At 40.7% G+C, this 19,047-nt stretch overlaps 1 protein-coding gene across 1 annotated transcript in view; it reads left to right on the top strand.

Annotated features, from left to right (window-relative positions):
* Positions 1-11,152, top strand: part of grin3a (glutamate receptor, ionotropic, N-methyl-D-aspartate 3A) — a 170,104-nt gene extending 158,952 nt beyond the window's left edge. Inside the window, exons 7-9 of the mRNA XM_069921265.1 lie at positions 5,006-5,170; positions 7,744-7,817; positions 10,122-11,152. Of these exons, the coding sequence (XP_069777366.1) occupies positions 5,006-5,170; positions 7,744-7,817; positions 10,122-10,458 (576 nt within the window). The 3' untranslated portion in view covers positions 10,459-11,152. The remainder of the gene's footprint in view (positions 1-5,005; positions 5,171-7,743; positions 7,818-10,121) is intronic.
* The last annotated feature ends 7,895 nt before the right edge of the window (positions 11,153-19,047 follow it).

Genomic DNA, 19,047 nt, shown 5'->3' with positions numbered 1-19,047 from the left:
ATCTCCTGAAATAAGAAGTGATTTAGTTCCTTAAGCCTGCACTAGTCAGCATAACTGACAATGCAGAGCTCAACCCTGGCAGCAAGTTCTCACCCATTATGGTCCCAATGCAACACACCTCGTAAGTATCAATATGTGATGATTGCTCAAAACATTACTGTGCTTGCACTGCAAAATATGTCAAGAAATTGGGAATGTCTAGAAGACATGGAAAGTTCACTCCTTGCAAATAATTTCCTTGCAGCAAGGCCATGTGTGATTTTTTTTTTGCCTTTGCCTTGCATAACCCTTAATTTTTCTCAGTTCCATATACCTATCACAAAGTCTCTTGAAAGATCCAATTGTACCTGCTTCCAGCATCATTGCTGGCAGTGCATACCATGCACCCACTACTTTCTGTGTGAAAAACTTACCTCTTGCATCCTTCTTGTACTTGCACCCAGTCATCTTAAAACTATGTTCCCTCGTGTCAGCCATTTCAGCCCAAGTAAAAAATACTCTGACCATCCTTACGATCAATGCCTCTCATCCTCTTGTATAACTATCAGTCACTCCAAGCAGAAAAGGCCATTCCTATCCTAATAAGGCATGCTCTCCAAACCAGTAAAATCCTTGTAAATCTCCTCTGCACCCCTTCAACAGCAGCCACATCCTTCCTTTACCAGAAATGAACACAAGTTTCCAAGTTGGGTTTAACTAAGGTCTTGTAGATGCAATATTACCTCACAGCTCTTGATCCCATGGTTAATAAAAGCTAGCACACCATATGCCTTCTTCCAACCTGTTCAACAGATTTAAGTATCCTAGTGGCACAGACCCCAAGATCTCTAGATCTTCCACACTGCTCAAAGTCCTCCTATTAACATTGCTTTCTGCCTTCAAATTTGACCTACTGAAATGAACCACTTTGAATTTGTTTGGGTTAAACTCCATCTGCCATTTCTCACCCTAGCACTACATTCCTATCAATGTCCCTCTGCAACCTCTGGCAATCTTCCAGACTATCCACAACACCAACAACCTTCGTGCCATATGTAAACTTGCTAACCCACCCTTCCACTCCCTCATCCAGGTCATTCATAAAAATAAGAAAGAGGAAGGGGGGGATTACAGAACAGACTCCCACAGAACACCACTGGTCACCAACCTCCAAGCAGAATATGAGCCATCTACAACCAACCACTGCCTTCTCTGGGCAAGTCAAGTTGGTATCTACAAAGCAAGGCCTCCTTGGATGCATGCCTTGTTGCTTCCTGAATGAGCCTTGCATGGAGAACCTTATAAAATGCCTTACTGAAATCCATATACATTACATCCACCACTTTATCTTCAATGTGTTTTGTTACATTCTCAGAAAATTCAATCAGGCTCTTGAGACAACCCTGACTATCTCCCAAACAGATTATGCATCTAAATGCTTGTAAATCCCTTCTCTCAGGATCACCTTCAACATTTTACCCACCACTGAAGAGTAGGGCTCATTGGTCTGTAATTTTCTGTATTATCTCTACTCCCTTTCTTGAACATGGGAACAACATTTGCAATCCTCCAGTACTTCTGTCCCCAGTGGCTCAGCAATCTCCTCTCTCGCATCCCACAGTAGCTTTGGGTAAATATCATCTGCTCCTGGCCTCTTATCTAACTTCAGGCTTTTCAAATGCTCCACCACATCCTCTTTTTATGCTCAAGTGTTTCACTGTGCTTTAAGCCATTCTGACAATGGCCAAGGTCCCTTTTTCTGGTGAATATTTGATTCTATACTAAGTATTCATTAAGGATTTCTGCTAGCTCCTTCAATTTCATGTATCTGTTTCTACCATCACCCCTGATTGGTCCAATCTTCACATGACTCATCCTGTTGATCTTCTCATGCAGGTAGAATGCCTTGGAATTTTCCTTAATCCTGCTTGTCAAGACCTTCTCATGGCCTCTTCTAGTTCTCCCAAGTCCCATCTTAAGCACTTTCCAGACAAATGTAATTCTCTAGAGCTCTCAGTTGCTATCTTCTTAAACTTCTCATAAGCTTTTGTTCTCAACTAGATTCTCCACATCCCTTGTACACCATGGCTTTTTCACCTCACCAGCTTTTACTTGCCTTAATGGAATATATTTGTGCAGAGCGCAACATTTGTCACATTTCTGTCATACATTTCCCCGAGTACATCTGATCCCAATTTATGCTCCCAGACTCTTGCCTAATAGCATCACATTTTTCCCAACCCAATTAAATGCTTTCCCCAATTATGTATTCCTGTTCTTCTCCACCACTATAGGAAAGTAGAGAGTTGTGATCACTTTCTCCAAAATGTTCATCCACTGAGAGATCTGACACCTGACCTTCTTCATTTCCCAATACCAGATCAAGTCAAGTGCAGCCTCTCCTCTAGTTGGCCTATCTATATATTGTGTCAGGAAACCTTTCCTGAACACACCCAACAAATTTCATTCCTTCCAGCCCCTTCACTCTAAGATGATGTTAATCAATAATAGGAAAGATAAGAATCCCCCATCACAACAGCATTATTTTTGCACCTTTCTACAATCTGCCACCCTATCTGCTCTGATATCACTGATACTATTGGGGGGCCTATTATGTAAACCCAATAGGGTTATTGCATCCTTTCTGTTCCTGACTTTTACTCACACTCTTTCAGTGGACAATCCCTCCACTACTTTTTCCTTTTCTTCAGCCACAATAGTATCCTTGATCAGCAATGTCACTTGCTCACTTCTTTTACCCTCCTCCCTATCCTTCTTGAAGTATCTAAAGCCTGGCACATTCAAAAGCCATTCCTGCCCCCAAGACAGCCAAGTCTCTGTAATGGCCACAACATCATAGTTCCATGTATTGACCCACTCTTCAAGTTCATCTGCTCTATCCTTAATATTCCTTGCATTGAAGTACATGCAATTCACCCCATCCAATTTACTGGATTTATGTTCCATCCACTGCCTGTCTTTCCTCACTGTCTCACTACATATAGCATCTACCATATCAACCACTACTCCATCATCTGACCTAAGACAGATTTTAATTTCCCTGCTTAACTATCTTAAACCATCCACAACACCTCTAGAAAACTTGCTTGCAAGGTTAGGGGTCCTTCTCCAGTTCAGTCATCACCCAGCATGTTTGTACAGGTCTTACCTTCCCCAGAGGAGATCCCAATGATCCACAAACCTGAACCCCTACCCCCTGCACCACCTCCTCTGCCACACCTTCATGGGCCATAACTTCTATCTCTTGCTCTCACTTGGACATGGCACAGCAGCAATCCAGATATTACCACCACTGCAGTCCTGCTCTTAATCATCCTTCCTAACTCCCTTCAGAACCTTATCCCTTTTCCTCTCTATGTCATTGGTACCATCATGTACTACACATCTAGCCTCTCATCCTCTCAATAATTCTATGGACTCATTCAGAGACATCTCTAACTCTGGTACCTGGGAGGCATCCAAGAGTCTCAATTCCTTCCAAAGTCTCCTGTCTATTCTCCTAAGCAATGGTTCCCTCATCACTAGTGCTCTCTTCCTTTCCCTTCTGAGTTACAGAGCCAGAGACCTGGATGCTATAGCTTATCCCTGGCAGATCATCCACCGAAAATTATAAATTTGGAGCCAAAATGTGCAATTTATTTACTTACCTTGTTTGGTAGGTGTCCCGTTGGTCCTTGTGTGGGGGTCAGAGGTGTTACGGGTTTGTTTGAATGTCCTTGGCCATCTTTGTTCTTGTGCACATGTGTGAGTTCCAAGAGCATGCACAGTGCATTAGTGTTAGTATAATTAGAGTGTCATCTGGAGCATGTGCAGTGTGTTCATGTATTGTAGTGCCGGCTGGGCATGCGCAGTAGTGTATGACATGAATCGAGAGTTTCAGAATATATTATAAATATTGCGTGGGTGTTTAAGAAGGGTGAGTGAGATTACTATAACTTTCGTTGACCGTCTTCATGAATGTAACTCTGTATTCATGAACTTCGATGCAGACGTTATTTATAGTAATTTCATCGAATGTTAAAGGTTTATGTGTTAAGGGATTTAAATACATCTGGATTTGTGTTGGAAATAATTGAAACGCGTCACGAACAAATATTTCACCTAGCCTTCAAGCAACTATTTATTGTGGATCGAAGTTGCTATAATCCATAATTACTTGTTATTGAGGGGAACAGCCACAGGGTATCCTGCACTGACTGTCTATTCCCTTTCCCCTCCTGACAGTCACCCATCTATTGGCCTCCTGGGTGTGACTGCATCCATACAATTCTTGTTTATCACTCACTCTTCCTCCAGATGATTCAGAGTTCATCCAGCTCTGCTTCCCTAATGCAGTCTATCCAAGCTGTAGCTGGATGCACTTCTCATACAGTAAGTGTAGTCTGTAGGGACACTTATGATGTCCTAGATTTCCCACATCATGCAACAGGAGCATATTACTATACTGGCTGCCATTCCCACTATACAATGTTAAGACATTACCTGAATTCATCTGCTCTTTTTCCTAGAGGGCAATTGTCACCTGCATCAATTTCTCTGCTTGCCAAAGCTTCACAGTCCCAGTTTTACACTGTCCATTCCTTCAGTGATAACACCACTGGAGCTCCCTTTCTTTTTCTGGCCACAATCAATTGGCTAATAACTAAGTTATAAGCATGGAACAAGCAACCTACCAACTCTCATGTCTCTGGGACATGGGAGGAAACTGAAGCAAGCCCATAGGGTTGCAAGTAGAACATGCAAACTCCACACAGCAGGGACCATAGGTCAGAACTGAACCAGGACGGAAGCTCGTCAGCTGTGCTACAGCAATGAGACTGCTTATTTATTGGATAATAATCTCTGAAGTCAAATTTCACCCATGTGCTCTTTTTAATCATTATATCTAAAGCTCTGTGTCACCGGAATGTGTTGGGGTTGGATTATTAGGGCATAAAATTAGGGCCAAGTGACAAAACTCTTGTAGATCATTAATGTTGGGCATGCATCTCCTCTCTGTCCACAGACTCTACAAATGGGTATCAAGCATTTCTCAGGTCTCTTTGTAATGCTCTGCATTGGCGTTGCTGGTTCCCTTTTTGCAACAGTTGGTGAGCACATCATCTATAGACTGGTACTTCCACGGATCAAGAGGAAACCAAGACTGAAATACTGGCTCCACACAAGCCAGGTATGCTCCAACGTACAGGCTGCTACTCAGAAATAGGTTCCTGGTCAATGGCACTCCCTAGTTTCCTTACAAATCGTGTAGGCTTTGAAAACATTTTTGTGCCTTCTGTCTATCTTCAAGTAGAAATCAGAAATTATATGGCTTTGTAGAAATCCAACAATCTTGGAGAATCAAATTGAAAATAGTTTATAGGAATTATTATTATTAAGATACCCAAATAGTAACACCTGTAAAATTAAATCATGGATAAACTAGGGAGTGGCAGTCAACAAATTATCAAAAGAGTACAGACTGGAGGTAACTTTACCTGCCCTGGATCAGAAATTACATGAATTGCGCCATTAACCTAAAAGGAAAATAATCCAAACTGATCGAGTCAGAGCTTCCAACAATTGTCAGTGTATACGTTCACACCATCATCACTCCTATCATCCTCCCAACTGATGTGACACTACTGGAGAATTTTCCACTCCTTCAGGTCATTTGCCAATGAGAACATGCTTCTCCTCATCCCCAATTTGAAGTACTAATCACACTATGTTATTACATCAAACTGCCCCCAACTTTGGTGATACAATGAATGTCAGATTGAGCTTCAAACCACATCACTAAGATCTTCTGCTTCCACCAGCAGAGCATCTCCTGACGCAGCTCATCTGAGTCTTTGGCAGTCCCAGAGTTGGCACAGTCTTGGTGGCCTGCCTCATTCCAGTACTCTCAAGATTATTCCAAAATCTGCTGCTGGTGTCCCAAATCACCCACCACTTTGTACACTGGCTCACTGTTGAGGAGAGGCTCAATTTTAAAATTATCTTTATTGTTTTCAAATCTTTACCTGGCCTCTCCTAGCACTACCTCAGTGCCTTCCTCTAGTCACTCTAATTCTAGCCTCAGGATCACCTCAAATGTACTTCATAGTCGGTGGGTGTGTCTTGAGCTGGCAATCCTGCTAAATTCTAGAATCCTGTCTCCAAGCATCTTGTCTTCTCCATCTCTCTTCCTTTCCTCAAGGTTCCCACCTTGCCCAAGCATTTGTGGCTACACTTTAATGACTTCCTGTAATAAAAATGGAGACATACAGCTCAGAAATGGATTCTTTCAGCCCACAACCATGCCAGCTGTAATGCATATCTACACTAATTCCATTTGCTTGCATTAGGCCCATGTCACTCTGATCCTTTCCCATCCAACTACCTGTCCATTCGCCATTTTACCTGCCTCCACCACCTCCTCTGGCATTTTGTTCCGGATATTCACCATCCTCTGTGTGAAAAACTTAACATTTCAGATCACCCTTAAATCCTCTCCCCTTCACCTGAACCCTGTGCACTCCAGTTCCAACTCCTCTGCCCTGGGTTAAATATTCTTACAATCTATGCTATCCATACCCATCATAGTGTTATCTTCTTCTTTGGCTTGGCTTCGCGGATGACGATTTATGGAGGGTTAAATGTCCACGTCAGCTGCAGGCTCGTTTGTGGCTGACAAGTCCGATGCGGGACAGGCAGACACGGTTGCAGCGGTTGCAGGGGAAAATTTGTTGGTTGGGGTTGGGTGTTGGGTTTTTCCTCCTTTGCCTCAGTAAAATCATCCTTCAACTTCCTACATTCCATTGAGAATAAAGCCAGCCCATCTGATCTATCCTTAGAAATACAGCTCTTAACATCCTGGTGAATCTCTTCTTCACCCTCTTCAAAGTCTCCATATCCCAGAAATCCACACAATTCCCCAAATGTGGTCCAACCAAATTTTGCACAAGTGTAATATTATTATCCATACTCATTGCCTCGGCCCATGAAGGCAAGCATACTGAATGCTTTCTTCACTACTCTGCCCACTTTCAGGGATCTATGGACTTGATTACTAAGTACATCAACACAGCTAAGGTCTCTGCCATTTACTCTATGGAACTTGCTGGAAATATGACCTGCCAAAGTGCATTACCTCACAGTTGGCTGGTTTATGGCTGGTGGTCGACCTTCTAGCAGATTTATGCCCCAATGCATCTTAAGATAAATGTCATCACTGTCTATGACTCCCACTTATTTTTGCATCATCTGCAAATTGACCAATCATTTTGCCAACATCAGTATATGATGGAACACTCTCCACTTGCCCTGTTCCAGCAAAACTGAAGAAGCTCAATTCTATCCAGGTCAAAACATCCTCTTTGATTTGCACTCCATTGATTCCCTCCTTATACCACAATGGCTGTAGTGTGTACCAATAATAAGATACTCTGGAACTAACAGTTAAGGCTTATTTGGCTGCATTTCAAGTTATCTGGCTGGAACATATAGAAAGACAAAGGCATAGAATGGAAATGCTGCCCTGAAATTTCCTTTCCAAGTCAAACACTTCCCAGGCATGGAGATGTATCAATAGCTCATTATCAAATGATTCACTGCCCAACACCAGAAGTCCCTCAGAAGTTTAAAATAAGTTGTTCTTCAATATTTTCTGAGAAATTAGACCAATAAATATTTGTCATCCAAGGAGTGACCATATCCTCTCATGAATGAAGGGGAAGCCAAGATTCTGACCAAAACATGAAATGGTTTTATGCTTTTCAGAGATTTCATCGTGCTTTAAATACATCCTTCAATGACGAAGAAATTCAGCATAGATTAAATCGACTAGAAAAGAGGTGAGAATCTTTGGTGATGTAAGTAGCACCAAGACACTTGCATTTCTTTTTAATAAATAAAAAAAATTAAGAGCTTTTATTTTACCATGGCAGTTCAGGTGGCATGGTGGTGATTTCCTGGCCAATGACTTCAGGGGCTGAGTTCTCACTGCTAGGGCTTTTGTGTATATTCACCTTCTGGAAAACTCCATGCCCATCTTTGACATTTCCATACAATTTTCTATTTACCTGATTTGTGTCCTTGTTCAGCCACTTTGTTTGCTTCACCATTGCTGGTTATGCCTGGTCAAGGCCAGGTTCAGACAATGGGCTAGTTCAGCCATTGACAGTAAGTTTATTGTCATACGCATTATACAATCTACTTGTACACCAAAATTCTTACTTGTTGCAGCTGAAAGGCACTTGTAAAGAAAAATTATAATAGTAAGCTAATGAAATTAAAAGAGAAAAATAAATATGATAGATGGACAACAAATATTCACAGTGAGCCTTGTGCAAAAACAGTGACTTGCAAAATGCAGAGAGTCCTTTTGTGCTATCAAAGCAGTCTTCAATTAGTGTACCAAGGGTAAGGTTCAAGAGTCTGATAGCTGTTGGAAAGAAACTGTTATTGAAAGTAGAGGTGCTTGTTTTTTGAGCTTCTGAGCCTTCTCTTTGAAAATAGCAGTGAGGGCAGGTTGTGGCCTGTATCACAGACATGAAGAATTGTAACTAACACCTTGTAGTGTGAGCAATGGCAAGGTTTTCTGTTACCAGTGTCAACTTTTTTGAGATGTCATCTTTAATAATAATTTTTAAAATGATCTCAGACATGTTTACTTGTACTTCCTTGCAGACAGTCTTGTATTTACTAAAGTGAACGAACACTGGCTCTAAAATGCAATTTAACATTGACATAATCCACATGATATTATAGGCTAATTTTAATCAAATAGACCTGTTGGGAAGAAGATCTTAGGTTTACGCTTTGCTTATTTTAACTATCTTTGCAATGAATAGAGAAGAGCACTGATAACAAAAATCCCTCTGGCACCCAAGTTCAAAATTACTCTAAAGTACAATGGCAAAGCTTCAGGGTGTAAACTATTCTCCAAGTTCAGTCAGTACGCCCATAGTTAATAGAATATAGAACATTACAGGTCCTTCAGCCCATGATGTTGTGCTGTCTGATATAAACCTACCCTGCAGCAATCCAATTTTTCCCTACGTCACACTCATAATACACTATTTTTCTTGTGTCCATGTGCCACGAGTCTTTAGAATGTCCCTATTGTACCAGCCTCCACCACTACTCTGGTGATCCATTCCAGGCACCCACCACACTATGTAAAAAAAAGAATTGCCTCTGTTATCGCTGCTAAATTTTTCTTTACTCACCTGAAACAGACATCCGCTGGTATATGCCCTAGGAAAAAAGTGCTGCCTCTCCATCCTATCTATGGCCCTCATAAATCTTATTTAAGCAATCTTCTATTAAGTCACCTCTCATCCTTCATCGCTCCAAAGTAACCTTGCTTCATCTGACATATTGTCTAATCCAGGCAACATCCCTGGTGAATCTTCTCTGCACCTTTTCCAAAGCATCTACATCCTATATTGAGGTGCCCAGAACTGAACGCAATACAGGAAAGATGCAGAGTTATCTAACTTGGAGGTGTTCTCCTGTGTGGAATTTACAAAGTTGGTATCCCATTTTCTCCTTGAGTTTTAGCCATTGAAGTTCCTTGTGCAATTTTTTAATATCAGGACAGAAAGAAAGTTTCTGAGGACCTAACTCTCCATGTTGTCCAATGGTTTTGTGCCTATAGAAGGAAGTGTTGTAGAAGTGATTGGATTTCACCTTGTTACTATTTTACGATTACATATTTGTTATCACGAAATTCTGATGTAATCAAAACTGTAATCAAAAGATGTTGCTTTGATTTTACCTTTCCATGGTAAAAATATCCTAATTGTGTTCTCAGTTACATTATAACACAAAGTGTGATATTGTGCTACATGAAGGGACATTGTGCTGAAACTTCAAGCACAAATTAAAAGGGAAGTAGAGGTGGAGGGAAACTTTAAAGAAGGATCTTGGGGAGCTTTGAAAATACCACCAGTGGTGGTGCAAATAAACCTAATAATGTAATCAAGAGGCCAGAAATGAAGGAGAACAAATATCTCAGAGGATTGTGAAGTTTAAGGGGATTACCAAGCAAGGGAGATGTCGTCTCTTTGCTTTGCACTAGATGTGAATGCAGCAGGATTATATCATGTCGACAGGCCTCTCTCTTATTCAAAACAAATTTATTTCATTTGCAGATGTAATGTAAGGAATAATCGGCAAGTTGTGTGGAATACTGCTAGCCATGCAAGCTGGAACAAACCAAGGTATATTCTCAAAGATGACCAACAGCCTGAAATGAAGTTGAAAGCCTCGCCAGCTGAGGTTCAGCCCTCACTGGTGAAAGAGATGCCTCTTGCCATCAATTACAACGGCAAGCCTGAGCCACTTGTAAGAGCCAGGCAGTCAGTCATTCATGAGCTAACAGAACTGGAACAGCAGATTCAGCTCATCAAACAGGAACTGCAAAAAGCAATGAATAGGAAAATTGAATTGGAAGAATATCAGAGGACAGTCAAGAAAGCAGAACCATAAAACAGGACAAATGATGGCAACAACCCTCTTTTTCTGAACATTTCACTCTTTGTAGAGTTGCGTTTGACATAAATAATGATACAAAGCCAATTTATCCCCAACAAACGCAACACTGCCCTGTCTAAAAGGAAGAACCAAAACTTTCATCAGAATACCAGTCTGAATTTTAGTATCTTCTTATTCAACTGAGAGACTCGTGATAACCGAGATTAGCAGAAGGGATTCCAGAGAGAGAAGAGGAATTATGTGGAACTTGGTCACACAAGTGTTCAGGTAATCCCCACAGGAGGTGGCACCATTTTTCAAAACCTCTCCTTTGCCAATGGATGATCAAACAGAAATAGCTAATAGGGTTTTGGACTCTTTTACAATTACTATAAATTCTTTCTTGATTGTAATATTTGGTGGGCTTCAGTCTTGACACTGCAAATTGCAGGAAATTGCAAATTTAAGCAGTGAAGTCTATCTCTTTGGAGAACCATCAGTCAAGACTAATGAGGTCCCTTAAGACTTTGTATAGGATGTTATGCACTGGAAAAAAAAAATAAAGCTTTAAATTGCTGTGTAGCTTTTCATACAGACCTGTCTGACAGTCGGTTGAAGTGTGAATCTTTACTGACACTTCGTCTATTGATGTTTTGTTGTCTCGTAAAATGAAGAGGACATTCTTGGGATCATTAAATCATAGTGAAAAGTGTCAATTTGTAAATGGTTTTGAAAGTAAAGTCATGATTTGTTATGAACAAATTGTCTGCACCAATTTTCAACTTTTTCCCAAACTGTGCTTCTAATTATTACCAGAGTGCTTGTATCTTGCATATCCTCTGCACAGGGAGTTGAGCCTTTTGAGGTGATCTGCTAGGAGACTATCTCCTATGGAATAATTACCCAAGGTATGGCTTCATCATTCCTGGCACTGACTTCCTGAGATAGTGTTTTTCCTTTGTATTGATTCACCAGGTCTATTTTTCCCAAAAGAAGGTTTTCCTGGAAAGTGTTTCCTACGGGACAGATTTCCCAGAGACTACATGATAGTTTCCCCGAAATTATTCTCCCAACAAACAGGCTTCTTAGTTAGTACATTTGACTATTTGTGGGAGGGTTGCAGGTGCTTTAATTGACTGTGTAATTCAATTTATTTGCTGAATAAAGTGATAGAACAGCTATTGTACAACTGGTGAAATACAGGCATTGATGATAGGACTCTGAGAATGTTAAATGTGAGTTTATTGTCATATACAACAGAATGATGCTCAGAATTCTGAATTACTGCAGCTAAACAGGTATGTAGGATCTACTAACTACAATAGTAAAAAATTAAATTATTACAAATGTAAGGCACAAAAACAGATGATAAATATCAAAGGATAGAGAAATAAATATTCACAATTGCCATTAGTGCAAGGAAAAATGTTACATTTCAATAGTGCAGATAGATCTTCATTTGGTCCTGGATAACTTATGGTTAGGGTTGGTGTCGAAAAGGGTAGATGTTCGACAAAACTGTTGTTGAACCTGGAAGTGCTGGACTTTTTAATGTACTTTCAGCCTGAAGGGAGCAGTGAGAAGTGATTCTGACCAAGGTAATGGGAATCCTTTATGATACTGGCTGCCTTCTTGAGGCATTGCCTCACATGGGTTGGAGGTCAGTGCCTGTGAAGGTCTTGACTAGGTTTGCCACTGATCAGTATGCTTTCTACGCTACACCTGTGGAAGTTCAATAGAATATTCAATGGCATGCCAACTCTCCTTAGACCTTTTAGAAAATAGAGGCATTGGTGTGACTCCTTCACCGTTGCATCAATGTGCTGGCTCCAGGTAAGGTCTCTAATACATGGACTCCCAAGAACTTGAAGGTTCTAACTCTCTCCACCACCATCTATCAATGTGGATTGGTGCCTGGCCCTTTCATCTTCTCTTCCACAAAAGAAAAATGTTTTTTTGATCGTACTAATATTGAGAACAGAAATAATGTTCTGTTATCACCCAACCAGGTTCTTGATCTCAATCCTGTATTCCAACTCATCATTTCCATTATTCAGCTAATAACATCGGCAAATTTCTAAATCGCTTTGGAGCCAAACTTGGCCATGTAATACTGAGTGTGTAGGGGTTAGAGCAAAGAACTAAGCATGCAGCCTTGGTGTGCCCCTGTGTTGATGGTCAATGAGGAGCAGAATGTGCCAATCCATTCTTTCTTGTGTCCAAAAGAAAGGGAATGGTACAGTTTGGTTTCTGAGTGATGTTATAACACATAACATACTTCTCCTGATTTTCACGCACTCATTAGAAAGTAAGTCCCATCAAATAATCTGCTGCTTGTTTTCCATTTCCTCAGAAAAATCAATTGATATTTATACACCACCCACACCTCATCTAAAGAGTTAGTTGAAGCTACAAGCATGAAGGCTGAGGAGTGCTTTATAGCTCTGCACACTTTTGGAATCTGGCACCTTCACATTCAATGTTACGACAAAAGGAGGGCAACAAGATGTTTGAGCAAAGAAGTCTAAAGCTGAAGTCAAGATCATAAATTATGTTGCCAGGTGGTAGCCCCCTTCAGGATTTTGATGAGGGTTCATTCTATTACTTTAGAATTCTGGCCTTTTAGATCTGTTTGAATTTAGCTCCACATATAAAATCTTGGGGAGCCAGAGCATGGAAAGACCTCCTGCCTACCAAATCTGCACCCATTCATTTGCACACATTACTTTTACATTGCCCTATTGTTACCCAATTTATTTCACCCCAAATTCTACTACACATCTACATGTTAGTACAAATTACAGTGGTCAATTAAAATAATGGCCCACACATTTTTGGAAAGTGAGAGAAAGCTGCACCGAAAGAAAATGGCACAGGTTGCTAGAAGAATGTGCAAACTCCACACTGGCAACACTTGAAGTCAGGATCAAACTCTGAGCTGCTGGACCTGTGACATAGCAGCTTTACAAGCTGTGAAACTGTGCTGCCCTGAGAAGTAAAGGGGCCTTAATGGATCATCTGTGAATAGGAAAGGTGCATCTCCCTTGTTCGGGTCAGATTTGATTGAGCAAATGCCACAGATTAAATGTGCATCTCTAATCTTGCAGACAGCCCCAGGAGATAACCAATTTGGACACCAAGGGAAGAGAAAATGCAGCACAGGAGAATGGATGAAGCATAGAAGAATACATCTTGCATTGTGGAATTCAATTTGCTATGTAAGACTTTATGGGCAATGGAAAAAACACTTGATGGGACAATATAAATTCCATGGATGAAAGTATAAATTTCTAAAGAGGGCATGAACCTTGATAAATTAATTTCCTAAGAAAGCACCTTGGGCTCTTGAAAGTGTAACTGAACTGTGGGAGGGTGCATCCCCTTAGACACAGAGATGTACAAATCTTCACATCTTCATCTTCATGAAAGGAAATACCATTTCTAAAACACGAAGATCAAATCTCATAACAGCTCTTGTTTGATAGCCTGTACTCCTTCCTCTGCCCCTCCCTCCCTTCTCTCCTTCCCCCTTCCCAACTTTTTATTCAGACACATGCCTGCTTTTTGCACATCCCTTGACAAAATGGCTCACATCCAAAACGTTGGTTACCTTCATATCCCACAGATGCTGAATGAACTGCAGAGTTTCTCCATCACTTTTGATTATTGCACTGCACATCTCGTAACCATCCACTTTAATGCACTTACGAGGTGGAACTATCGACTTGTATTATCTTGGTGTCATTTATGGTTTTTACTTTATAGGAAAGCGCAATATTATGGGTTTTATTTCTCTCTAAATTTCTCTTTTGAAACCACTTTTGTGCAAGAAATAATCAGCTCCAGTAGGATGCTCTACATCTTGCATTAATGAAAACAATTAGGACAGCCTTTACGTAGCTTTACACTTGGCAAAAGACATGGTGCAGGGGGGAGGGCTTCAGGTTTCTGGATCACTGGGCTCTCTTCTAGGGAAGGTGCAATCTGTTCCAATGGGACGGTTTGCATCTGAACTGGAGGGGGACTAATATCCTTGCGGGAAGGTTTGCTAGTGCTGCTCCAGCGGGAATTTAAACTAGATTTGGAGGGGGATGGGAACCAGAGCGCCAGAGCAAGTAGGGGAGTGGAGGAGGAAAACGATGATGTGAAGACTGCATGCAAAGTCCGAAATCAAAGGGTTGTACGTCGTGGAAATGCTCTCGAGTGCATCTATTTTAATACAAGTAGTATTGTAGGAAAGGCAGACAAGCTTAGAGCATAGATTGGCACATGGAATTTTGACATTGTGGCCATTAGTGAAACTTGGTTGCAGGAGGGGCAGTCTGGCAGCTCAATGTTCTGGGGTTCTGTTGTTTCAGACACAATAGGGTGGGAGGGATCAAAGGGGAGGAGCGGCATTGCTCTTCAGGGAAAATATCACAGCTATGTCAAAAAGGACAGATTATAGGGCTCGACAACTGAGGATATATGGGTGGAGCTGAGGAACAGGAAAAGTATAATCACACTAATGGGGTTGTATATAGACCATCTAATAGTCAGTGAGAATTGGAGGAGCAAATCTGGAGAGAGATAGCAGACAACCGCAGGAAACAAAGTTGTTCTAGTAGGAGATTGTAATTTTACACATACTGATTGGGACTCTCAAACTGTAAAAGGGCTGGATGGCTTGGAGTGTATCAAATGTGTTCAGAAAAGTTTTCTAAATCAATATATAGAGGTACCATCTAGAAAGAGTGCAATACTGGATCTCCTTTTAGGGAATAAGACAGGACAGGTGACTGAAGTATGTGTAAGGGAACATTTTGGGTTCAGTGATCATAAAGCCATTTGTTTCAAGTTAATTATGGATCCTCAGGTAGAGATTCTAAACTAGAGAACGGCCAATTTTGAGGAAATGAGAAAGGATCTTGAAAGCGTGAATAGGAAAAAGTTGTTTTCTGGCAAGGATTTTGAGAATACAGAGTTTATATGTTTCTGTCAGGATTAAAGGCAAAGTTAACAGGCATAGGGATCCTTGGTTTTCAAGGGATATTAGTGATCTGGTTAAGAAGAAAAGAAGGTTGTATAGCAGGTATTGGTAACAAGAAGCACGTGAGGTCATTAAGGACTTTTTAAAAATACAAGAGGGAAATCAGGAGGGTGAAAAGAAGACATGAGGTTGCTTTGGCAGAGAATGTGAAGGAAAATCTTCAGGTACTGTATATTAAGAGCAAAAGAGACAAAATTGGTCCCCATGAAGATCAGTTATTGGCTATGTATGGAACCAGAAGAGATGTGGGAGATCTTACATTTTTTTTTGCATCAGTATTTACTCAGGAAGCTGGTACAGCATCTAGGGAACTAAGAAAAACAAACAACAAGGTTGTGGAAATGATATATATTAAAGTAGAGGGGGTTCTTGCTATCTTAAAGAAAATAAGTGTGGATAAATCCCCAGGGCCTGAGAAGATATTCCCTTGGATATTGAAGGAGGCAACTGTAGAAATTGCAGTGGCCCTAGCAGAAGTATTTAAAATGTCCTTAGCCACAGGTGAGGTGCCAGATGATTGGAGAGTAGCTCATGTTGTTCTGTTGTTTAAAAAAAGTTTAAAAATGTAACTTAGAAATTATGGGCAGGTGAGTCTGACACCTCTCATAGGTAAATTAATGAAAGGTATCCTAAGAGATTAATTATACAAATATTTGGATAGCCAGGGACTGATTAAGGACAGTCAGCATGGCTTTGTGCATGGAAGGTCATGTTTAACCAATCTTAGAGTTTTTCAAGGAGGTTACCAGGAAAGTTGATGAAGAAAAGGCTGTGGATGTTGTCTACATGGTCTTTAGTAAAGCCTTCGACAAGGTCACACATGGGAGGTTGGTCAGGAAGGTTCAGATGGTCGATAGTAATCGTATGGTAGTAAAATGGATTTGACATTGGCTTCACAGGCGAATCCAGAGAGTGGTAGTGAATAATTGCTTCTCAGACTGGAGACCTGTGACTAGTGGTGTGCCTTAGGGATTGGTGCTGGGATCATTGTTATTTGTCATCTATATCAATGATTTGGATAATAATAATAATGTGGTAAATTGGATTAACAAGTTTGCAGATGACACTAAGATTGGAGGCATTGTGAACAGCGAAGAATGTTTTCAAAGCTTGAAGGGGCATCTGAACCAGGTGTAAAAATGAGCTGAATTTAATGCAGACAAGTGTGAAGTTTTGCTTTTTGGAAGGACAAACCAAGGTAGAACATACAAGGTAAATGGTAGGGCACAGTCAATGGTAGGGTAAATGGTAAGAATGTGATAGAACAGAGGGAACTGGGAATACAGATATATAATTCCTGAAAGTGGTGTCACAGGTACATATGGTTGTAAGAAGAGCTTTTAGCATATTGACCTTCTTAAATAAAAATAGTGAGTATAGGAGATGGAATGTTATGGCAAAGTTGTATAAGCCAAATATGGAGTATTGCGTCACAGGAAAAATGTCAATAAGCCTTCGGAACTGAAAGGTTAAACAGATCAGGATTTTACTCACTTTAGCATCGGTGAATGAGTGGAAATTTGATAGGTATGCAAAATTATGAGGGGTGTTGATAGACTAAATACAATTAGAATTTTTCCACTGAGGTTAGGTGAAATACAAACCAGAGGAAATTAGTTAAGGGTGAAAGGGGAAAAAATGTAGGGGAAATTTCTTCACACAGAGAGTAGTGTGAGTGTGGAATGAGCTGGCAGCTGAAATGGTGAATGCGCGGTCAATTTTAACATTTAAGAAATATTTGGATAAGTACATGGATGGGAGAGGTATGGAGGACTATGGACTGAATGTTGGTCAGTGGAACTAGGCAAAATAATAATTCTGCACAGACTAGGAGGGCAAAGGAGTCTATTTTAAGTGCTGTAATGTTCTATTTTTCATCATCAAAATACCTTAGGCCCATACATCGCTCAAATGAGTAGCCCAGCCAGAAGTGGTTATGATAACACCTTTGTCAAAAGTTCTTCCCATGATTCCTATTGGAATAAATTCACCATCACATACATCCATGAAATGCACTCTTCCAAGAACAAATGCACTTATCAAAAGTATGTGCATATTTTGATAATGTAAGCATTCTATCACTGCTCTAAACATGCCATGTGATTGTGACTGCATGAGGTACCCCACTTCCAAAATTTGGATGTCTTGCCTTTTACAAGATTGAAATTCAGCAACATGCATCCATTTAACCGAAGTGATAGTGAATGAACTTCTGCTCTATTTTCTCTTCTTGTTCCACATATTGAGATGACAACTGGTAAAGGATGCTCCATGCAGGAGATTCAGCTCGTTGAATGGTGTAACGATAACAACCTTGCTCTCAACATCAGCAAAACCAAGGAGATGATTGTGGACTTCAGGAGGAAGTCAGAGGAACACAACCCAGTCCTCATCAAAGGTTCAGTAGTGGAGAAGATCAAGAACTTCAAATTTCTGGGTGTCAACATCACCGAGGATCTGTCCTGGAGCCTCCACATTGACACAATCACAAAGAAGGCCCGTCAGCGGCTATACTTTGTGAGGTGGTTTAGGAAATTTGATATGTCACCAAAGATGCTCATAACCCTCTATAAATGCATGGGGAGAGCACTCCGACTGGTTGCATCACTGCCTGACGCCAACACTTAGGACAAGAATAAACTCCAGAGGGCTGTTAACTTGGCCTGCAACATCACAGGCACCATTGAGAACATCTACATGAGGCGGTATCTTAAAGAAGCAGCCTCTATCCTTAAAGACCCCACCACCCAGGTCATGCCCTCTTCACTCTCCTACCATCGGGGAAAAGATACAAGAGCCTAAAGACGAGCACTCAATGGCACAAGGACAGCTTCTTCCCCGCTGCCATCAAATTCCTGAATGATCAATGAACCATTATTGTTATTATTATTTTATTTTATTTTTATAGTGATGTCATAGCTGGCTATAATATGTATGTTTGCTCTATGATGCTGCCATAAAACACCAGATTTCATGACCTGTTCATTTCAATAAATCCTGATTCTGATTCTGAGGAAACATATCAAACTTTACACAGATCAGTGAAAGAAGATCCCGGTCGGGTGGTCTGAAAATGTAAGAATTGTTGTGCAACTGGGCCACTCAGAGAGAGAAAAAAAATCTTTGAAAGGAAAATATATCTTTTTGCCATTCGTGACCCTTTGGCACATCCTCCAGGGAACTGCTTTTCATGTCTCTTTGGAGCATCCTCCAGTCTTTTACATCTTTTTTGGCAATGTATGCATTTGTCCCTGGAATATCAGAAGTGTGGTCACGATTGTAATTCAGGTTGTCAGTTCAGGGCAAGCTCTCGTAGATATCAATACGATAACGAAGAGATAACATGCTTTCAAGATCTGTGGCGTAAATGATTAATGTTGACCTGAACTGTGAGTCTCAGAAGAAGAAACTTGAAAGAATCTAGGATTAGGAATGCCCTCTCCTTTTAAAATTGCCTTCAACATTGTGGAAGTTCATGAGCAGCGTATCACTTTTCAATTCTTCCAAGTGTAATGTTAATGGAGCTGGTGGAAATGTCCTGGAACAGAATATTTGTGGGGATATACAAAAGTCTG

The sequence above is a fragment of the Narcine bancroftii genome, chromosome 1 (assembly GCF_036971445.1).
Source record: "Narcine bancroftii isolate sNarBan1 chromosome 1, sNarBan1.hap1, whole genome shotgun sequence".
Lineage (NCBI taxonomy): Eukaryota > Metazoa > Chordata > Chondrichthyes > Torpediniformes > Narcinidae > Narcine > Narcine bancroftii.
This window is presented reverse-complemented; position numbering and strand designations above follow the sequence as displayed.